Raw genomic sequence first — 20,549 nt, forward strand, 5'->3', positions numbered from 1 at the left:
GCTGAGGGGGTTTTAATTCCATTTGTCCTTGTAATAAAGAAAGAAGAAAAAAATGTCCCTCTCACCCCCTCTTTAAAACTGCGACAATTTTCTGCATATATTTAATATTTTTTAAATGCTCGTGGGTATAGCCAGCATGTTAGCCAGGCGACATTCCAAAAACCCACAGAATATACAACACAGAGGGGAAAAAAAATGACAATTTTATGTATTAATGTTAGGAAAAAAAAAACCTACATTCAACAGAAGTTTGTACTCATTTGAAATGAATCCATTCACCTGTGTCTTCTGGCAAGATTATGTCTTAGTACTAACATGCCATGTATGCTGAACTGCAGTAAGTCAAGTTGCATCATTGATTTCACTCTCCTAGTTATTTCCCAGATGCTCAACAAAAGAACCGCCTAAACTTCTATTTGTTTCTGCAGTGTAAGTAGCAATTACATTTGTTTCGGATGCTCAATCCCAAGGCTTCAATACAACTGTGAATAAAGCTTCTGACAGCCCAATGAGATGCACACATTCTTACACACCTCAAATGAATGAATGCTTGCAGGTACAATATTTAACCCAGCTAACCCAAAAAATAAACCTTGAAGTCACCTGGTAGTTGTGTCATTTTTATGCTCAAACTACTATTTTGACAAGTTTATAAAGATAAACCCAACAATCCAAGTAAACACATTTTGGCACAGGCAGGCAGAGCCAACAACTCTTTAGCTGATACTAGGACCTGAAGGGAATGGATGACTGTAAAAAAACAATTGCTATAAAAAGGGAAATGGACTCTAAGCATTACCAGTGCAAAGGCTCAGGGCAATATCATAGTACTGTGCATTCTCAATGCTGCAAGATGAACTCACATAGAAAATATTTGTGGCAGACACTAAACATCCTAGGACATACCCGATCAAACTTTACATGTATGCAAAACACACCATATGTTAAGTATATCTACATAGTAAATCGCTTAATAAGGTGTCAAAGACTACACAAAAAAAAATCGTCTAAGTAATTAAGTCACTTTTTTGGCAGAGGTAACCAAAAAACAGAAAGGCTGCTGACCACATAACAAGGCGTGAGCAAGAATTAACTGAACAAAACAGAACAGAAATTGCTAGCAGACTCTGCGTGCAGCAGATGAAAATGGAGAGAAGCACTCCTGAGTTTGACTCAAAACAGGGTGGAAAGGATGTAGTTTAGGAGAAGGAATCTTGGAGTTTTTGTATTGGTGGGTAAGGAAGATTTTCATTTTCACTGAGTTGGAACAAGCATGGATTTGTGGCTATTCTTTATTAAAAAAAAAAAGAAGAAAAAATTAAATCTGACTTGTATTTGCCATTCCCTGCCCCTTGAAAAAAAGAAAAGAAAGAAAAGTATCACATAAAACCAGCTAGGGAGATCACAAAGCAGCCCTGAATCAGAATCAACATTTATCTTTGCAACATTGGTACCTACAGGCAAGCAAGGTGCACCTCTGGTGTTTCCTGACACCCAGGAATGATGTCAGCTTCCATTGCTTGAAGCCCACACTCAGTCTGAAAAATGCTGTCATTTAGCAAAGCCTGAATTCATTTTGCAAAACTTTCAGGGTAATTAGCCTATTCAGTACCTAACAGACCCATGCTCCAATGCCATAGTTTGATGTTCAATAGAGGAAAGGGTGCGTGGTTCTTCTGACTGATACCTACTGGATCACCTCATCTCCCTCGTTAAACTACTTAAAAATTTGAACACATCGCACTAGATTACTCCTTTATGAACTTACTAATATTAATAAAAGCTGATCCTCATTTGGGCTTAATATCCCTGCTCAACAGCTGACAAAATCAGATAAACAAAATGATTGGGTTTTGTTTTTGATGAACCTGTGGATTTCACATCTTGAAAGTTTTCTCTTTTAGAATTGCACATCAAATAACAGTTGTGGCTTCCATCTTACAGAAAAGTGTAAAGGAAGGGTAAAAAAGTCAAGAGGCAGCTAGTTAGTTTCTCTTCTGAGTAACATAATCAAATGTGGAGACATTAAAATGCATGGATGAAAATATGTGCTGCTGGTGTCAGGTCAGTTCTAGCTCTTTTTACTGTGGTAGCTGAGCTTGCATGCTTCATTACTTTGCTCCTGGACTACTACCTACCTTATCTCTAAAGTAAGCCAAAATGCCCAACGGCAAATGAACTGTGTAAGAACCAGTGCTTTAAGCTAAACTGGATGCTCTGATGGAAAACATATCTCAAGTTGAAGCCTCAGGCAGACAGCAATATCCTAAAGGAAGAAGTAAGCATGGCATTACAAAAACTAACATGACTACAAGAAAGCAAAATGAAACAAAATTTGATTATATGAAAGCTTACAAAGACCTACTTCAGCCATAATGTGTAGCTGAATATACACCCCCCAGTACACGATTCTTCACATCTATCTCATAAAGCAATCTAGGGTTGGGAAATAGAAAATGAATATTGTCTAAGTATCTTTAGTTTACTCACTCATACAAACACATTGTGAGACTAATTACATACAGAGCTGCCTGTTTTCTACAGGATCCATACCATAGCCACTTTACCAGCCACATGTAAACTCAACATTCATATCAGGTCAGCTAGTTTGTTATCATTGACTTAAAGCTTAAAATAAATTCCAGAATGGAACCATGACTAAATTCATCTCTAGCTATACCCATAACAAGATCACAGCTTTAACCCTCAGTAGTAGGCTCACATCCCCCTCATACTTCAGTTCTGTTTTTTCACTTATATATTCTACATATCACAGAAAACCTCCTCATATATAAAGCTTTACACTTTGAAGGACTGATGGAGCATTCTGGAGCAAAACAGAAGGAAAACTGTACATCTTGATCTCACATTTAGCTACAAAGAATAGCTATGCATAAGTGCCTCACTCCTGTATCCTTCTCTTCATCAAAAGCAGTACAGGAAGGGCTGAACTCCATTAAATTAAATCCCTTTTTCCAGCACCATCAAGTCCTTACAAAACAAAACTTGTCCTTGTGCTCACTCAGACTGTTTACGTTCTTTCAAGATTCTCACCATTATCTGGATAGAGAGGCCAAACTATAACAGAATTAGTCAAAATGTCAAAAGTACTGTTAAACTTTTCAGAAGAATTAGGTCTTTAAAAACAAAATCAAGACTCTCCCCCGTTTACAGCCACTTGGCAAAATATGAAAGAAATAAATTCATCCTAATTTTGTGTTTCTGTCATCATTTATCCCAAGATTCTCTTGCTTCATTTACTTCTTTTTGGCTTTGTAGGATTTGATTTGTTGGTTTACAGTAGGTTGAAATAATATCAAGACTAAGTTTGAAACAAAATTTGCATATACACAGAAAATTTCAAGAAACTAAGGAGCAAAAATACAATGTGGCACAAATACGGAATTAAATAATATAGCAGTCTGTTATCAAGGATAGAGTATTTGGAGTCTAGTCATACAGTCTCTTCCAGATTACTTTGTACCAACCTTTAATAGATGTAGCATCTGCACAGATGTAATGAGGTGTAAGAGACTCCAGAAACTATCGGCCTTACCAACAAAAACTCCCTTTGAAAAAATAGTACAGCATGACTCTGCTACCACATGGACTCCATTTAAATTAACATTTAGAAAACTGCATCTAATCAGCACTAGGCACTCATTAAAATAAGACTTTACCAAACAAGCATAATAACTTTGACGTAATTACATACGTGCTAGGTTACAGAATGCAACTAACATGTATATGTATTTTGCTATCATTTTCAGTACCACATGCACCAAGGGAATTCTGTGATAAACACAGAAGTTTTTTAAAAATAGCATAGATTAGATACAACTTTTTCAAACAAGAAGCAGAACACAACTGTGTATGGTAAAATGATCAAATGAAGCAAGTCCAATGAATTCCTCCCCAGGACTATCCAACTGCTGGGAAAGTAGAAAAGTCTGCACAATCCTTTCCAAATGCCTGTAAGAAGCAGAGGCTCGCATCAGCTGCTCTTCAGCTGAAAAAGAAACCTTCTGCATCTTCAAGACCTGAGGATGACTCTCCAGCAGCTGACAATACCTTAAGGGAACCATTGAAGTCATACACCTGTTTGGCCTCCTCCTGCTCAATGTGAACAAGCAAGCTCTCCCTCCTGTGTTTACATCCCCACCTTGTGAGAACACAGCTGCTGGCTGCACACTACCATAGGCATGCTAGCAGAGGGCTCTCAGAGGGAACCCCAGTGACAATCCTAATTGCCAGCAGCTGCAGGCTTCTGGCTTCATGGGGCTTCTTTTTATTTTTTGCTGAACTCTTGGCTCCTCAGCTTTGAGCAGGAGCCATATTTATATCTTCAGTGACCCCTCCATCACCAGAGACTATTGATCACACAGGACAAATGAGAAATCAGCCTCACTGGAAACAGATGTTATATTTTGTACCTATAGGAAGGATAGAAATAAATCCAAACAAAAAAAAAACACTAAAAACTGACCAAACAAAAAACCACCACCAAGAAAAATAATTTTCTCTATTTTGAAAGCAGAAAATCAGACAAAGAGGCACCACAGGGACAGCAATACATAAGCAAACTAGGTAACAGCTAGCTGTCTAAAATACTGATCTGGCCTTCATACTTCCTTCATGTAGTGATGGTTGTACTTATTCATAATAAGTTCTTACATTTAAATTATCACACACAAACAGGGGTGAAGAGGCATCAGAGCTTTATGGCTAAGACTGATCATCATATCAGTGCTTCCAAGCCTATGTTTTGTTGCAGACACTAAGTAGTGAGGAAGGTCAAGCTCTCCCATACACAATAAATCACACTAAAACTTGAGTCTCCTCTGGCATTGAATACAATGTATTAAGAGACAGTACAGGGAGTAAGTCTCCTTTCAAAAGATGGTCATGATAAAGGGCAACATGCATTCAACACCTTCAGTGAGCTGAAGGAAAAGGGTAAGGATACTGGTCTTACCCACGGTAAAACGTCTTCCTTTTTATCAGTGACCTAGAGGTAAGTAAGGGGATCAAAGTCTAAAAGGAAGCAGGGGAAAGTTTCAAACTCACAGAAGAAGATATGTATGGAGCTTTTATTCTTCCCTTCCTTCTCCATGCCACATACCATTCAGAGCTGTACACACCTTGGACACTGTTTCCATTTTAAAATGAAGTAGAAACCTATCAAACTCAAACATTTAGGAATAACTTTTCCCTAAATAGATTGGGGCAATGAAAACAAAGTCTTATGGAGAAACATTTTTAAAGTGTGAAAAGTAACACTTCAGGATCAACAGGAATACGAGGACAGTCTAGAAAAAAAAAATCAAACCACAGGGTAGAATAAGAATGACAAGTCTCTGAAGACAGCAGGAGAACAGTATGTTAGTTAGCAACAAAAACAACTATGTAGATGAATAAAAGTGGAAAGCTTTTAAAAGCAAAAAACTAGTCAGTAAAATAACTTCGGTATTATCACCATAGATAGCATGGATGTAAATCCCAGGAGTGGAACAAGAGAGAGGAAATGGAAGAATCTAGCAATCTTTTCTGCTGTTTGTGAGTATAGCTGTGTTTACACTGAAAAACAGCGGCAAATCTTCCAGCAACTTCAATAGAAGTGGGTGGAGAGTGAAAGGCTTTGAAAACTGACTGGATATTTGAAGAAATAGTAAAGGTCCTGACTGGATTCAGCCTCAGTGAGTGAGTTTGCTCAGCAGTGAGCAAACAAAAAGCCACTGCAAAAGACTTGTCAGGGTGAGCCCCTACACTTTCTGAAGAAAACTGAAACTGTAACAACTTTAATGCCTAAATCCTTTTTTTTTACTCCCACAGATGTAATTTCTATAGCATATTAAGCTCCTTTTTGGTGTTCTATTACACAATTCAACACTTTTGCTGTTCAAGTATGGAAAGATAATTTCAGTCAAGAGAATAAAAAATGTTATAAAAACAATATGGTGAGTGTACAACTTATTTTTCCCCCAAATGAGAGATTTGCCACATGAACTATTTTAACATCACCCGATCATTATATTTGCCTATCGAGTTCACATATTACACAACACTCACACAATGTAAAATACAATGTAAAAGCTTAAGTGATAAGAATACTTTATCTAATAGCATATTACACTGATTTGATAAACTCATTCTCCAATAAAATGGTATGGTTTTAGTTTCAAAACTCAGCTAAGTCTTGTCTGTTGCTCCACAGATACACCTGGAATTTTTAATCTCAAACTTGAAATCCACTGCAAATAGAAAAGTGCCTTTTAGCCACAGAATATATTTTTAAAGCTTATTACAACATTGTAACTCCTGTGAACTAGAACTAAATATTGAGCAGCATAACAAAATGTCATGCCAAGAGTGAGCATTTGTTCCCCACCTGCATTTGTTGACTGTGGCAGATTATCCCCAAGGCTTCATAATCTACATCAGGTGAAATAAAAAATATCCCAATAGGTATGTATTTCCTCTGAAAAGCTCTTCTCCTGGCAATTACTATTGTGTCTAGGAAAAGAAGAATGTCAGGCTGAAACAAAATATCTTTCAAGTGCAAGCCAGGCTTTGCAGAATGACTGAATCAGTTCTGAGTATCTTCCCATGCTGCTGGGTTCTTTGGGAGCATGCAGGAAGAACACACAGGACACAGCAGCTGCCATGATGAAATGAATGCAGGGGTTTCCCAAGAAAACAGTTAAGTCTTGAGAATTCAAGTAATTTTCCTTCCTCAAAAGGAAAATAGAAATCACTGCCAAATGGCAATACTTTTTCACTGTTTTTTGGGGGGTTTTTTTTAGAGATCAAGTGTTTTACTCTTTAATACATACTACATTCTTTCTTTGTGCTCTTCAATATGCACTGCATATTCATATTATTTTGGTTACTGTTTAAGTGTTTGTGCTCTTCCTATTCAATCCTGGACATACACGAATTCCTTCTTCTGAATTCCACCAATCATCTTCTGAAGGGGAGAGAAAAGATTATTCTCAATCCCACTCTTATGTTCTATAGATTTCTTTAATATCTAATAAGGAGCACCTAGGAGAGTCTCTTCTGGAAGACAGGCTAAAACAATACAATTCTCTTTCATTTTCATTAGTTGATCCATGTTGGTGAGGAAAATGTTGGAAAAAGGTAGCAGGCTGGAGGCTTTTGCTGGAATGTATAATAATGATTATGACTTTCATAGTCTGTACATAAATTTAAATACACAAATGTTTTTTAGACCTTTACCAAGACACAGGGGCACAAAACCAGTCAGATCAGATGAGCTGTGGGGGTGGTGAACTGGATTTAGGGACATGCTAAGATTTCAGACTACCTGCAAACTGACTGCCATGGGAATTCTGAAGCTCTCTGAGCAAACCTCTGGTAGCTCCAGAAGAGGACTGTCGGTGGGCCAACCATGAGTTTCCCCGCTTCCTCCTCACCTGTCTGTCCTGGGTGTCACTCTTCTGTTCAGAAAGCCTCCACAATGGACATGCAGTGAGTTGCATGCATTCACAGATTTGTGAAAATACCACAGCCTTAGAGTTCAAGATAGGAACACACTGAAACCCACCTAGTGCAATGCTACAAGACAGTAACAGAATAAAAAGTGGGAATTTTCTCCCAGTGTTCAAATGCTAACTAGGAATGTTTTTTGCTCCCTGAAGAACACTATGCAGGAAAATTATCTTACTGACTGTTAATGATTAACATTAATACTGAAATCACATATATAACTTCATAAATAATATAAATAGAAAATCTGTTAAAAAATATATCTCCTTAGACAGAAGTGCATTGTGTAATTTTAGAAACATAACTGTGTTTTACAAGCTAATACGCACAGGCTGAATTAACTTGCAGCTGTCAAGCTAAAATATTCTGTACCACAATTTTGTGTAAGCACAGTGGAGTTACTTAAATTATTCACTGGAAATTGTACTTGTTTCAAATCTAACTTGTCTATAAACAGAAACAGAACAACCCTGAATATGTGCAGTTCGTAACTATTTATTGAGTAGTTTAAAGCAGTTGCTCTGTAAGTGCAGCTTGCAAAGCCAGCCCTCAAAGTGGGATTTTAATAGTTTCATCTACATGAAGATAAAGGTTCACTGACCTGTGGTGAATCTTGTGATGCAAACTTTAGACTGACTAATGTCAACATTAACAAAACTCATGGTTTAACAGGCCAGTGCTTGATCCACAGCTTAACCACTGAACTGTTTACCTGCAATGAACAGTAGATGGTTGACATGACCCATACACTGCAAATCACACAGTATCACTTCTTGCTGCCAGAACTATAAAACTACTGAGTGACCTGGCTGCAAAAACGGTAATAAAACATCTTCTGTTTACACAGATACACAGACGAGTGCATTGCATGATGAGCTGACACTGATCTAAGCATTTAAAATTGTTCTTTTTAAAAAAAAATGTATTAAAAGCATGACCAATTGAACTAGTCATTCAATTTAAACACTTTAAGGAGATTCTTACAGGCACAAATCACATTCTCCTTTCTTTTCTCAGGAAACCTCTATGGACAAGCATTACCTGGAAGTCTGATGTGTTCTCCAATTCCTCAACATCTTTTTGCACTTGCATGGATTGTGCCATCTTTTCACTAACTGAAGTTATTCCTCTATCTACCACTGAAATAGCCAAGGAATAAAAAGTACTGCTGTATATGGGAAAGGATTAAAAGAATCCATCACTGATTGTCCCCAAGAAGTACCATGCAAAGATTTACATGACTGAAACCTAATTTTAGGCACTGAAAAAAAATTACGATTCTAAAATCATAAACTGCAGCTGCACTTATAATTCTAAGTATATCTGCTAAAGTTTTCTCATGGGTATGCCTACTCACATCACATTTCTGGCAAGCCTGAAATGTTAGAATTCTCTCAGACACTGCAGCATGGTATATCTGTTTTCCTAGATTGTCAGCATTATAAACTAAGCAAAGAGTTCCTAAATAAACTAAGGAAGAAGGAGAAAAACACAGTTTTGTGGAGTTAAAGCCTTGGATGGTCTCTCAGATGAACCTGCAGCCCAGGATTTGGGACTCCAGGTGCTGACTGCATCTAGATAATGTTGAATCCCTGCTCAACCTCTTTGGCCTTTGAGCACAAATACAGATCCCTCTAATGCTTTTTCTGGAGATACAGAGCATGTACTCAAGCTGCCTGGTCCCTTCACAGCCCTTTCTGTCTCTTCCATATTCCAACAGCAGCCACTACACCCCTCTCAGAGCCTGAAACTGGGAGTCCTGAAGATTGTTGTTTCCTTCTTTGAAGACTGCAGTGAGAGATACTCAGAGAAAGACGCAGACTCTTCTCAAAGAAGGACCACAGTCTACTCCCTAAAAAGGTGCAAGCCATACACAGATTATAGAAGAACAGCTACAACCTCTCTTGTGTCCTGCCTGTGAGATCACCCTTTCCAAAACTCAGACGTTGGCAAAATCACATTTGAACACCAGAACCTGATTTCTAAAGTTTGTGTTGTTCTTGACAATAAAGAGCTGTTACTAAGAAAATCCCTCATACTTTTATGAAATTGCAGGTCCTGCCTGCTCATTACAGCAGCTTCAACTCTCACAGCGAGTGATACTGAATTGAACTCAAAATCCAAATCCTTTGAGCTACGGTCAACCAATTGCTTTTAAACATTTCCATTTGAAAATACAGTATTCCAAGGCAATGACCTGCATTCTCTGTCATTCACCTCCTGCCAGAGCCTTCCCATAGATCTCTGTTAGGTCAACCTGCAATGTCCATCTAGCAGAAATTGACAATCAAATACCATACTTTCTATTTTATAATGCAAACCCATGGTTATTTTATGGATTATTTATCAGCAGAAGTCACTCACTATTATCTAATAATATAACCATCTCTCTACAAGAGCAGATTCTGCAATATGGCAGAATATTGTGCCAAAACTCTTGACAACCTAATCACAGTTTAGAGGAGTTGATTCTAATGTTGCTTTCTTCACAGTAAACAATGTACAAAAGCTACACTACATTAACATTCAAAAATATATTAATGCTGCTTGCAAACAGGGAAAGAGAAAAATTATCACGAGCTACTCAAGATCCCACAGGGGCACAAGGCAGGGTGATGAATGGAACTTTAGCATCCCTGGCTTTAGTTAATTCACATGATTATTCTCTCTGATGCTTCTGTTGTCCTGTGTACAAATGGGTAGAATCAGTCTGGATTTGCCAGAGCCCAACAGTACAATAGTTTCAATATCTATTGTAAAGGTATATATTTTGTTATTAGGAAACTAATGAGATTAAATACAAATAGAAATAAGTAAATCAGAAATTATGTAGCTTCTTTCTGTTACTTATCCTTAGAATAAATGTTCTTCTTTTGTGAGCACAGTAAATTAAAAATCCAGGAATTGCAGTCAAGCCTGCTTAATAATAACAAATAGAAACACATCAAAGACAACACCTCTGTTTCACAGAGTATTTGCAATAAGAAAGCAAGGTAATGGTGAAACAGTTTAGCAGCAGTCACATACCCTCTTCACTTACCCAGCTAATGACATACGGCAGTGGTCTATAAATACCAAACCAAAGGTCAAATTTGAAAAGGAAAATTGGAAGAGAACAAAGTTATGGCTTTAGGTTTGCACCATCCTCCTAAATATAGAAACAAAATGAGAGAAAGTATAAGGTGCCTGAAGGAAAGGACAACATGCAAGTAATCAAAGCTGGCATCGCTGGCAGAGCAGAGACAGGAGTTGGCACCTCTCATTTAATAAACCAGATGGAGAAAGATTTTCACCATTTAGCCTTTCCCTGTAAGCAAAACCAAAGGATTAGTATTTGATGCAACAAGATGGACACAATAAGAGGTGCTCAAGTGACTGATTGGATTTGAAGGGGAAAACAAAGCTGGAGAAATAGATTAAAGTAATTTAAATGGTTACACTTACAAGGCCCAAGACATTACTTCTACTTGGAAGAGCCCATTATTACTGTTGGCCATCAACATCAAGTTACATTTAGAAAATAGTTCTAAATGACTGTGGAATCAGTCTTTGTCTTCCTAAGACACAAATCAAAATTTGTGTGTCATAAATAAGGGTTTTCATCATACAAACAGGTTGTATTTAAATGCATGACATGCATCATAGTCAAGCTAACACAGCAGGGTGAGGTTATCCTATGTGAAGACAACATTTAATGAAGTAACACAGAAATACCCTACCATATGGAGAAGCCACAAGCAAGACTGTGGGAATTGGAAGAACCAGCAAAAAGGAGAGGCCCCCTACTCCCTGAAAAACAATGCAAGCATCCTTGTAAAGAGAAATCATAACATGTTGGAGCAAACCATATACCTTTGCTCACATTAACAAACAAGGCAAAACAAAATGAGGAATTAGCATTTCCAAGTCCTCTGCTTGCCTCCGGTATAAACCAGAGAGATTGCGGATATTAACAGCTGACTAGCACATTAAGCATATTTCATAAATGGCACCTTTATTTGCCAGCCTGCTTGTTTTACATGACATAAGTAAAAGTTTATATATCAAAATAAAACATTTTGTTGTATACATAAGACAAATTCTGAAACACACAAATTCAGCCAGAGTCCCTACATAAACCTGCGTTTGCTTTGGAAATCAGCAGCAAACTTGGAAAAGAATACTTCAAATTTTTTACAGGAGCTACAATGTGTTTTGTAAATAAAATTATAACATAGAAACATAGAATAGCTAGGGTTGGAGAGGACCTCAAGATCATCAAATTCCAACCCCGCTGCCGTGGTCAGGGACACCTCACACTAAACCATGTCAGCCAAGGCTCTGTCCAACCTGCCCTTGAACACCGCCAGGCATGGAGCATTCACAGCTTCCTTGGGCAACCCATTCCAGTGCCTCACTACCCTTACAACAATGAACTTCTTCCTTATATCCCATCCAAACTTCCACTGTTTAAGTTTTAACCCTTTACCCCTTGTCCTGTCACTACAGTCCCTAATGAAGAGCCCCTCCCCAGCATCCTTATGGGCCCCCTTCAGATACTGGAAGGCTGCTATGAGGTCTTCACATATACATTCTAAAACTTTCCTGTAGTACATAGACAGTATCTTGTAACACCATCAGATTAAGAACAGTATCAAATAGATCCTGAAAAATTATCTTGAGTAATAGAGGAAGTAGAAACAATACTTGAAAACCACTTTAAGGACAGGAAAATAATAAAATTGGATAGAGAGGTAGGTCTATACAGCAGACCTCTGCACATGCTGTTTCAGCATTGTGTGGACCAAAATCAAAAAGTGAGCTGCTATGTAACTTGAAATTACTGAAGTCAATCCTAAAATACATTAAGAAATAGAGGCTTTTCTTTTTTAATGAAAAAAAAAAGAGACTATTAGGCTAGGATACCCCAAACACCAATTCTGTACCATTCTGGCACTATTTAATCTCTTCCAGCTGTCCAGAGCCATATGCTTATGTGCTCTGGAGATAAACACTCCAGATAAAGTCCTCAGTGCTGCATTTAGACAGAAAAACCATGGGGAATTACACAGAAATGAAATGACAGTCACAGACTTCTCAGATCTAATCAGCAGCTGAAAATAAATACAACCATTGTGAAAATTATTCATTTGCACTGTATTACTCAGATTCCTCCCTGCAATCTTTACCTGCATTTTTATTGTCAGGTTTTCTTTCAATTCTGAACATTTATAGTTGCCATATACTACTGAGAAACTTGCCAATGTCATCACGAAAACTGAATAATGCAAGAACAGTGAAACAGAACCTGCAATTGATGGATCAAGACATTACAATCATGTCAGATGTTCTGAACTTGCTAACAGTGCTTTTGTAGGCACAGCAACTTGTACAGATTCAGAATGGGTTGACAACACTGAAGAAAGCCGGAGCTGATTAGGGAGAAACAGGAAATCACAGAAAACTGCTAAAGTTCCTGGTGCTCAACCCATAGCAAGCACAGCTGTAACTCCTTAAAGATCTGTACAAGAAACACAAGACTTGGCAGTTTTATATGCTCAACATCTTTATATACATGAACCAGTAATGCAAAGGCAGAATAAAAGTGTTCCTTTAAATCTTACTAACTCCAGAATGTTACTGAATCTAATCAATGGGTCCTCATGGTACCCAAATAAGATCAGAGTTAGCATGTTACTCACGATATGGGTGGCCATCTAGCCACCAACAACATGTGTGAGTCAGTAATGTCGGGAGAGGGGGTGGGCCATAAGAGAAGAAAAAACCACCAAAACTTGAATACTACATTGATAAAAGTGCCTTCGGAAGCTACGAGTGAGGAAATGCGGATTTCGAAAGTACCATTATTCTCACAGCATCTTTCTGGATAACAGTCTATTGACAAAGATTTTACTAGCCCTTTACCTGCCTCTAACAAAGTTACAGAACACTTTGTATTTTACTAGACATTAAATGGAGGAAACTATTTTCAGTTACATGAATATATATACCTGGAGTAGCCAAAACCAGAAGGGGGTAGAGAAAGCCTTTGTTAGTCTTAATCAGCATTTTACTGACTTTGTAAGCAAACAATATGTAGGTGTCTCAAATTACCCAGAAGAGGCAAAAGGTTTGATAAAAGCCAAAGAAAGATTAGGACTTAAGAAACATTATCTACAGATTTCTCACTATTATGAAGTTATCTGAAATTTTACTTCTGTAATCACTGATCAGATAGCAAAAACCCACTGTATAATATGATCATCTCCTAAAGCACAGGCTCCATTTCTCCTAAGGACATCCAAGTTCTCTTGCTGACAGCTAGGATTTGCCCAAAAGCAAGCACAAAGACTGCATTGTAGAATGCAGTCTGGCATGTTGGCCTTCAGGGAACATAAGAAACAAAGTAAAAAATAATGAATTGTCAGTCAACAACATAAACAGACATCCTGGAGGGAAAGCCCCTAAGTGCAGGGCAAGAAAATAAATCCCACAGAACACACATTCATATCTCTAAGGGCAGGAAGACAACATGCACAACACTCTGAAACAACTAGAATCTTCCACAAGCTCACCAGAGATTCATAAGACATAGTCTGCTCTTATTTCTGCTTCTTACACCATAAAAAGGGGTTTTATCATTGTTTCCTTGTCCTTTAGTAGAACAGAAGACAATATGGCTGCATCCTATTGCCACAGGATATTGCCTTAGGACAGACTTGTTGAGATGCTTCCTATGAACAATTCTTGCCACTATACTAATCCCGCAAGTGAAAAGTGTTCATAAATAACCAATATTCTTCGTCATGCTACAGCATTATTGTTGCATCTCTACAATTATCACCCAGCTTCCTGCTGTCTTTATGCCTCATGCATTCCCCAAGCCTATGCAAAGGAGACAGAAGATGTTGCCTACTCAGTATAACAATTTTGCAGTGTCAAAACAGAGCATGCAGAATATCAAGCAAGGGAGAATTAGGTTTATCAGTTTTCCAAGTCCACCAGAGATCAGTTCTAAACTACCTTCACCATAACTGCATTCTCCTCCTCACTGAAAGGAAATAAATCCTCAACACACATATTTACCGCTTCACCCTGTGTGCATAAAACTCACATGCTAGGCAGAAAAAAAAGCACTCAAAATACACCAAGAAAATAATAAGAACAGGTACTCTGTCACTGGAAGATGGTGATGACCAAAGGTTTCTCAAGGAAATAAATGAAGGCATCAGATGCACACATAATATAGGCAAACTATTTTCAGTACTTCCAACAGGAAGTACTTCTCTGGAAGAAGGAGTGGTGGCACTGCTCATAATAGCACGCATCAGGACAAAAGAACACAGCAATCAATGAAAATTTCAGATACCAGCTTAGCACTGTCATGTGAAATGGAAAAAAAAAATAAAAAAACAAAAACCCCCAAACTGTAGGAGATTAGTCTGCTCAAGGAATGCATAAATGCTTTCCTTCTACACTCGGAAAAATATCTTGTGCCCCAGACATCCTTTGGAAAACATTATTTCTGGAACCTTAATCCAGTAACTTTCTCCCTTCAAACAAAATCTTTCCTGGTGCCTTTTTTATTTTGACAAAAGGACAATCTAGTTTAGCCATTTCTATCTTCAATAATAACAATAACATTTGATTTTATGTATGTATCAGCATCAACGCAACCTACTTGACTGAAATGCAGTGAATATCCCTGAGTTTGTCTTCCCTGACTTACAGAAAGCCTCTTTTAGGTCCCTGCACTCCACCTTGAAATTGCCATTTGATAATTGAGAGCCATAATTTGTACCGATGACATAAATCTCTGTATCACAGGGGACACATCTCTGGCCACTACAATAGAAATTACAGAATAAACAGTTTAAATGGTTGCCCAGATGATGTGACTTTCTTAAAGGTCTCATGTGCTATGTCCATATTAGCCTTCTTGTTTGAATAAAGAATGAGCTTTTGAAGTGAACATCCCAAAATCCTCAGCTATCCAATCACTAAGCAGTCTCTAAGCATCAGCAAGAGAACGCTGATTTGATTCAGTTTTCAATTTTACCTATTCTGTCTTGTCAGTGAGCTTTAATAATCACCCCTAATAAGCCCAAGATATTTACTATAGTACCTAGCTTTAACCTATTAATATTATTCACATTGCAAGATCACACCACAATGTGGCTTCCATTGTTCCAGACAGCTTGATTTATTGTAAATAGAATAAGTAAATAACAATAAGCAACCTTTTGTCCAAAAGAGGTTGAAATCTTAAAAAAACCCCAAACAAAACCAAAGCCCACAATCAGCACACTCAACACTGAATCATAGAATCATAGAATAGTTAGGGTTGGAAAGGACCTGAAGATCATCTAGTTCCAACCCCCCTGCCATGGGCAGAGACACCTCACATTAACCATATCACCCAAGGCTTTGTCCAACCTGGCCTTGAACACTGCCAGGGATGGAGCATTCACAACCTCCTGGGCAACCCATTCCAGCTGATATAGTTTAGGGAAAACTGTGAATTTCCACTCTGTTCACCTGATGAAAGTGGGATCGTGCACTATCAGGAGGACACTTTGAAGATCAAAGATGTTCCCAGGAAGTTTTGGGAAACTGATACAATCCCATTATTAGTTATGCATGTATTAGTAAACATTACTATGTTTACACAATGTTTACACTATGTTTACAAGCACAAGTTGTAAAGGTTCTGGTCACCAAAACAGTAGTATAAAAATTGTAAGAATTTAAGACTTTCTTTCACAACTTTTAGAAGTCTTTTACCTGCTTTTTACCTTTCATCTCTCGCACTTCTAACACACTACTGCCTGAGGCAACATTATTTTCCATCAGTCAATCAAAAAGGCAAGTGTCTTGAACAGCACTGCAGACACTGATTGACAGGAAACACCCCATCCAGCACAGCACACTGGTAGGACAGAGAAGAAGCCACACAGCTGGAGATTAAGAGAAAACACAGGACAAGGCATGGAGATAAGAATATCCACCCTGCCTACAGCAATACCTATTTTCTGTTAGAAACAAGACAAACGGATCTAGGCATTATGGTGGCAGAAATAACAGACTGGATCTGAACACCTCCCTTATTATAGGAAAAAATAGATTAACCAGTCCCTCAAAGACCCCAAAAAAACCCCTAAGTGAAGGTAAATGAAGAAAGAACAGCAAGCACATTTAATGAAAAAAAGCTTCCTAGCAGCATCTAAATTTGAAATTGCTTTTGGGAATGACACCTCAGCTCCCAGCCTCAATTAGGGATTCAATACTTCTAAACAAACACGCATTTGGCATCTGTTTCTCCTCTCTTTTCATTCAATTCTGAAATAGCTGTAATGCCAGTACCCAGATGTAATAAACAGGCTTTACTACCTTCAGTCTCCACCTCTGTTCCTCATCTCTAAATTTTCCATTACATGTTAAAATGCACTTCCATAAATAGTCAGACAAGCAGAAGATGATACAAAAGTGTTGCTTTCAAATGAACACCTCTGCAGGGCACCAGAGCTAAAGATGGGATAAATAATTTTCTGGGTTTCAGATAATCAACAGATGATACTTATAAGACTATTTTGAAAACATATAATTTTTCATAAAATTATTTTTGAAACCTACTCTACTATCTGTTCATTATTATGAACTTTCTTATAAAATTTTAAGTATTAGAAAATATATGATAAATAACACATTCGTTGGGCATTAACAAATATGCTAGTATAGTTTGGATAATATCTGAATTCAAAGTATTTTATTTTTGAGAAAGCATTTTAAACAGGTAATGTTGGCTTCTTTAGGGGAATATGGAACATCACCTACATCACTATCAACTACACTGGCAGTAAAGCTGTCCTCTTCACATGACACAATACAGTCAGTTAGCATTACTGCATTTCTCAGTGTTGTGGTTTAAACCAAGTCCCCCAACTCCCGGAGAGTTAGGAAGGAGAATCCAAAGAATGTAGCCCCCACGGATTGAGATAAGAACGGTTTAATTGCTAAGGCATAACACAAAACCCCTACTGCCATTTACTACTACAAATAATAATGATACAGCAAACAGCAAGTGAAAAGAATACAACACCCCACCAGCCACCGACCCATAACTCACTCCACCCTGCCCAGCCGAGCACCGCGTGCTCCCTCCTCCATTTTCCTCCAGAGCTCTATCCCTCCTGCTCTCTCTCTCCCAGTATGCATCCTGGGCATCACGTGCTATGGTATGGAATACCTCTTTGGCTAGCCTGGGTCAGGTGTCCTGTCTCTCCTTCCTCCCGGACTCCCCTCCTCCACCTGGCTGGAAAAAACCTTGAACAAAAACACCCTCAAAACATGCTCAAACCATGACACTCAGCCTTTCTGAAGGATCAGAAATAGTGATGTTTGCACACTTCTACTGCTGAGATATGAATACTTATGTTCTGTCTGAAATGGTGGAATCAAGCATGCTTCCAAGTGCCTGTCCCAGGTGCTTCCCACTCTCATCCTCAAGAAAGATCCAAAACCATTTCCCACCTTCCAAGAAAGATCCAAAATCATTTTCCCACCTACCTGCCTAGACTTCTGTAGAAAGAAAACCTAGGAGCAGAGATCAAAAAGAAACCATGTTGTTACCTAGACAGAAAACAATTTCAGTTTATGATGTAACCCACATTCAGGAACACAGTAGTTGCTGTCCATGACTCTTTCGTAGGCAGGGAATTAGGGAGCTAGGGGAGAAACAAACAGCCTGTACTGCTCTAAACATGTACGTGCAAAAGAAGAAAGAACATTGTTACAAAATACAGCACCTCTTGTACAAAACGCACGTGTCTCTTCCATGCTGTCTTAAGTGGTTTTATTAACACAGCTCTATAGTTTAAGCACTCAGGCATTGTGCCTTTAAGGCATCACTTAAAGCCTCTGCCACTCCCGCTCAGGCTGCAGCTCAGGTAGATGGGGGAGATGAGGCTCAGGTGGGCAGGGAGATGAGTCCTCAGTCCAGCTCTGCTGTCTGAACCTGCATGACCAAAACTCTGCTGCAGACTACTACACAACACTCACTGCAGGCATTAAGCTCACCAATACCTGTGTAAAATTTAAAAACACTATGTTAAAAGACAGGGTTTATCTGTCACCCTTTTACTTTATACCTGAACTCTTTTTCATGTCCTCTCAAGTTGTCTTCCTCACAATGGATGAGCATTTTAAGTGTAAACGTTCAGAGTTGGAAAAAAATCATCACATACAGAATTCTGTTACCAACCAGAAAACTAAAAAAGGAATGTAACACTATATAGGACAAATAAAGTAATGTACTAAGACATCTAAAAATACTTGAATTAAAAAAAATAAATAAAAATCATTATTTTAACCTACCTAACTTCAAAAGAATTGTGAAAATTACAATCCTTACTGCTAAACTGTTCTAAATTATTGTGTTCAGAGCAGACTACTCCTTCATCTAGTACAAGTCAAACTCATGCTAGAAAAATGACCAACACAATAAAACCTGTGTACTTACATTCTAGTTAAATATACAGAATGACCAGTTCATATAATCACTGAAAGTCTAGTACATGGTGTCATCAAAGACATTTTATTGTGGTTGATCTCAGAATATTTATGGCAGCCTTGAGAAAGCAGGAAGTTCTTTAAAACAAATATATAAAATTTGAATCAGCAACAAAAAATGAAAACATTTTGATAGAATGACAAAGCACAGGGGAAAAAAAATACTGTACAGCCAACAGTTTCACAACTGAACACCCACGCCTAACTGGCAACATTTAAATCACAGAGCATAGAACTGCCTGCCCAGAAATGACATGTGAACTAAAGGCTAAAACGTGAGTCACAGGGAAACAAGAAAAATACTTACCTATGAATAGAAAAAGATGCAATGGATCTAATGAGTGATGCGACTGCTCCAACTTTAGCAGCCTCAACTGCTCCTTGTGATCTGTATCGCACAGTTTCACCATAACTGATGAAAGGTTCGTTGTAGACAACAATCTTCCCCTTGGCCTCCTGAGCTCTTTTGTGAAGTTCATCAAAAGAGGCTACCACTATAACTTCCGCTGTAATTCCTGAAAGAAATATTACAGTGGCTTTAACACTGCTTCCCTGTAACTCTCCTACAGCCAGTTTTAACAGACAGAAAAGCATGGACTGTGCAGAACAGATTTATAACTAATTTAAATTATTACTGGAGAAAGAAGACTATGTGAAATGCTTCAGCAGGGACTGGTACTAAATAGCTGTATAGCACCCTGAACCAAGCACACACAGTTCTGTAAACCCTGCTATCAGGTTGGTATTAAAACATAACTTGAAGGGTAAGAAGGATATACAAGGGAGAATTCTGTGCTCTGCATGTGCTTTAATGCCTCACTGCAGTCATTTATAGCACAAAAACATTTGCAAAAGATGCCTATGGGATTAATAAAAAAAAGATAGCACTCTTTTCATGGAATTGTTTTGATATGTTGCTAAACAACTTAGCTTAACATAAAACAACTGGAAGTACATATTTTTAGATTGAAATAAATAAATTAAATTAAATTAAAGCCCTGAAGTTTCAACAACTTTTGTTCTATGCTTATAATGAAACAAAACAAAACAAAACCCTTCATATTTAATTCAGAACAACAGCACAGTTCTACAGGATCTCATTCTGAGTTTTCCCAGGAACCCATTTTTCCTGGGTGTGATACGGAGAACACAGGCATGTACTTCTGCAGAACTATTCACACATGGTAAGAAAGATCCCATTCAGCACTTTGTTTTTCATAGTTGGAATAGTTTTAAATTGCTAAATTATCCTGCTTGAAGAAACAAAGGATTTTATAGATAAGCCATTTTTCCCAAAGCCAGAGAATTCTTCTAACTTCTTAGGACATTCATTGAAGAACTGTATTTCACAGCACTGAAGAAGTAATTTATTAAAACAACCACTATGTTTAAAATCCAGTTTTGCTGATTGGTTACAGAGATAAGCAGAAACTGCTTAACAATGTGGGCTGGTTCTTTTCTTCTAAATATAGAAGTGTTAATGGATGCCTGAA

The 20,549-nt window shown here is 37.9% G+C and overlaps 1 protein-coding gene across 1 annotated transcript in view; it reads right to left on the bottom strand.

Annotated features, from left to right (window-relative positions):
• Positions 1 to 20,549, bottom strand: part of CPQ (carboxypeptidase Q) — a 153,455-nt gene that overhangs the window by 102,599 nt on the left and 30,307 nt on the right. The window contains exon 3 of the mRNA XM_005150879.3: positions 19,364 to 19,571. Within this exon, the coding sequence (XP_005150936.2) occupies positions 19,364 to 19,571 (208 nt within the window). The remainder of the gene's footprint in view (positions 1 to 19,363; positions 19,572 to 20,549) is intronic.

This window comes from Melopsittacus undulatus, chromosome 1 (genome assembly GCF_012275295.1).
Source record: "Melopsittacus undulatus isolate bMelUnd1 chromosome 1, bMelUnd1.mat.Z, whole genome shotgun sequence".
Lineage (NCBI taxonomy): Eukaryota > Metazoa > Chordata > Aves > Psittaciformes > Psittaculidae > Melopsittacus > Melopsittacus undulatus.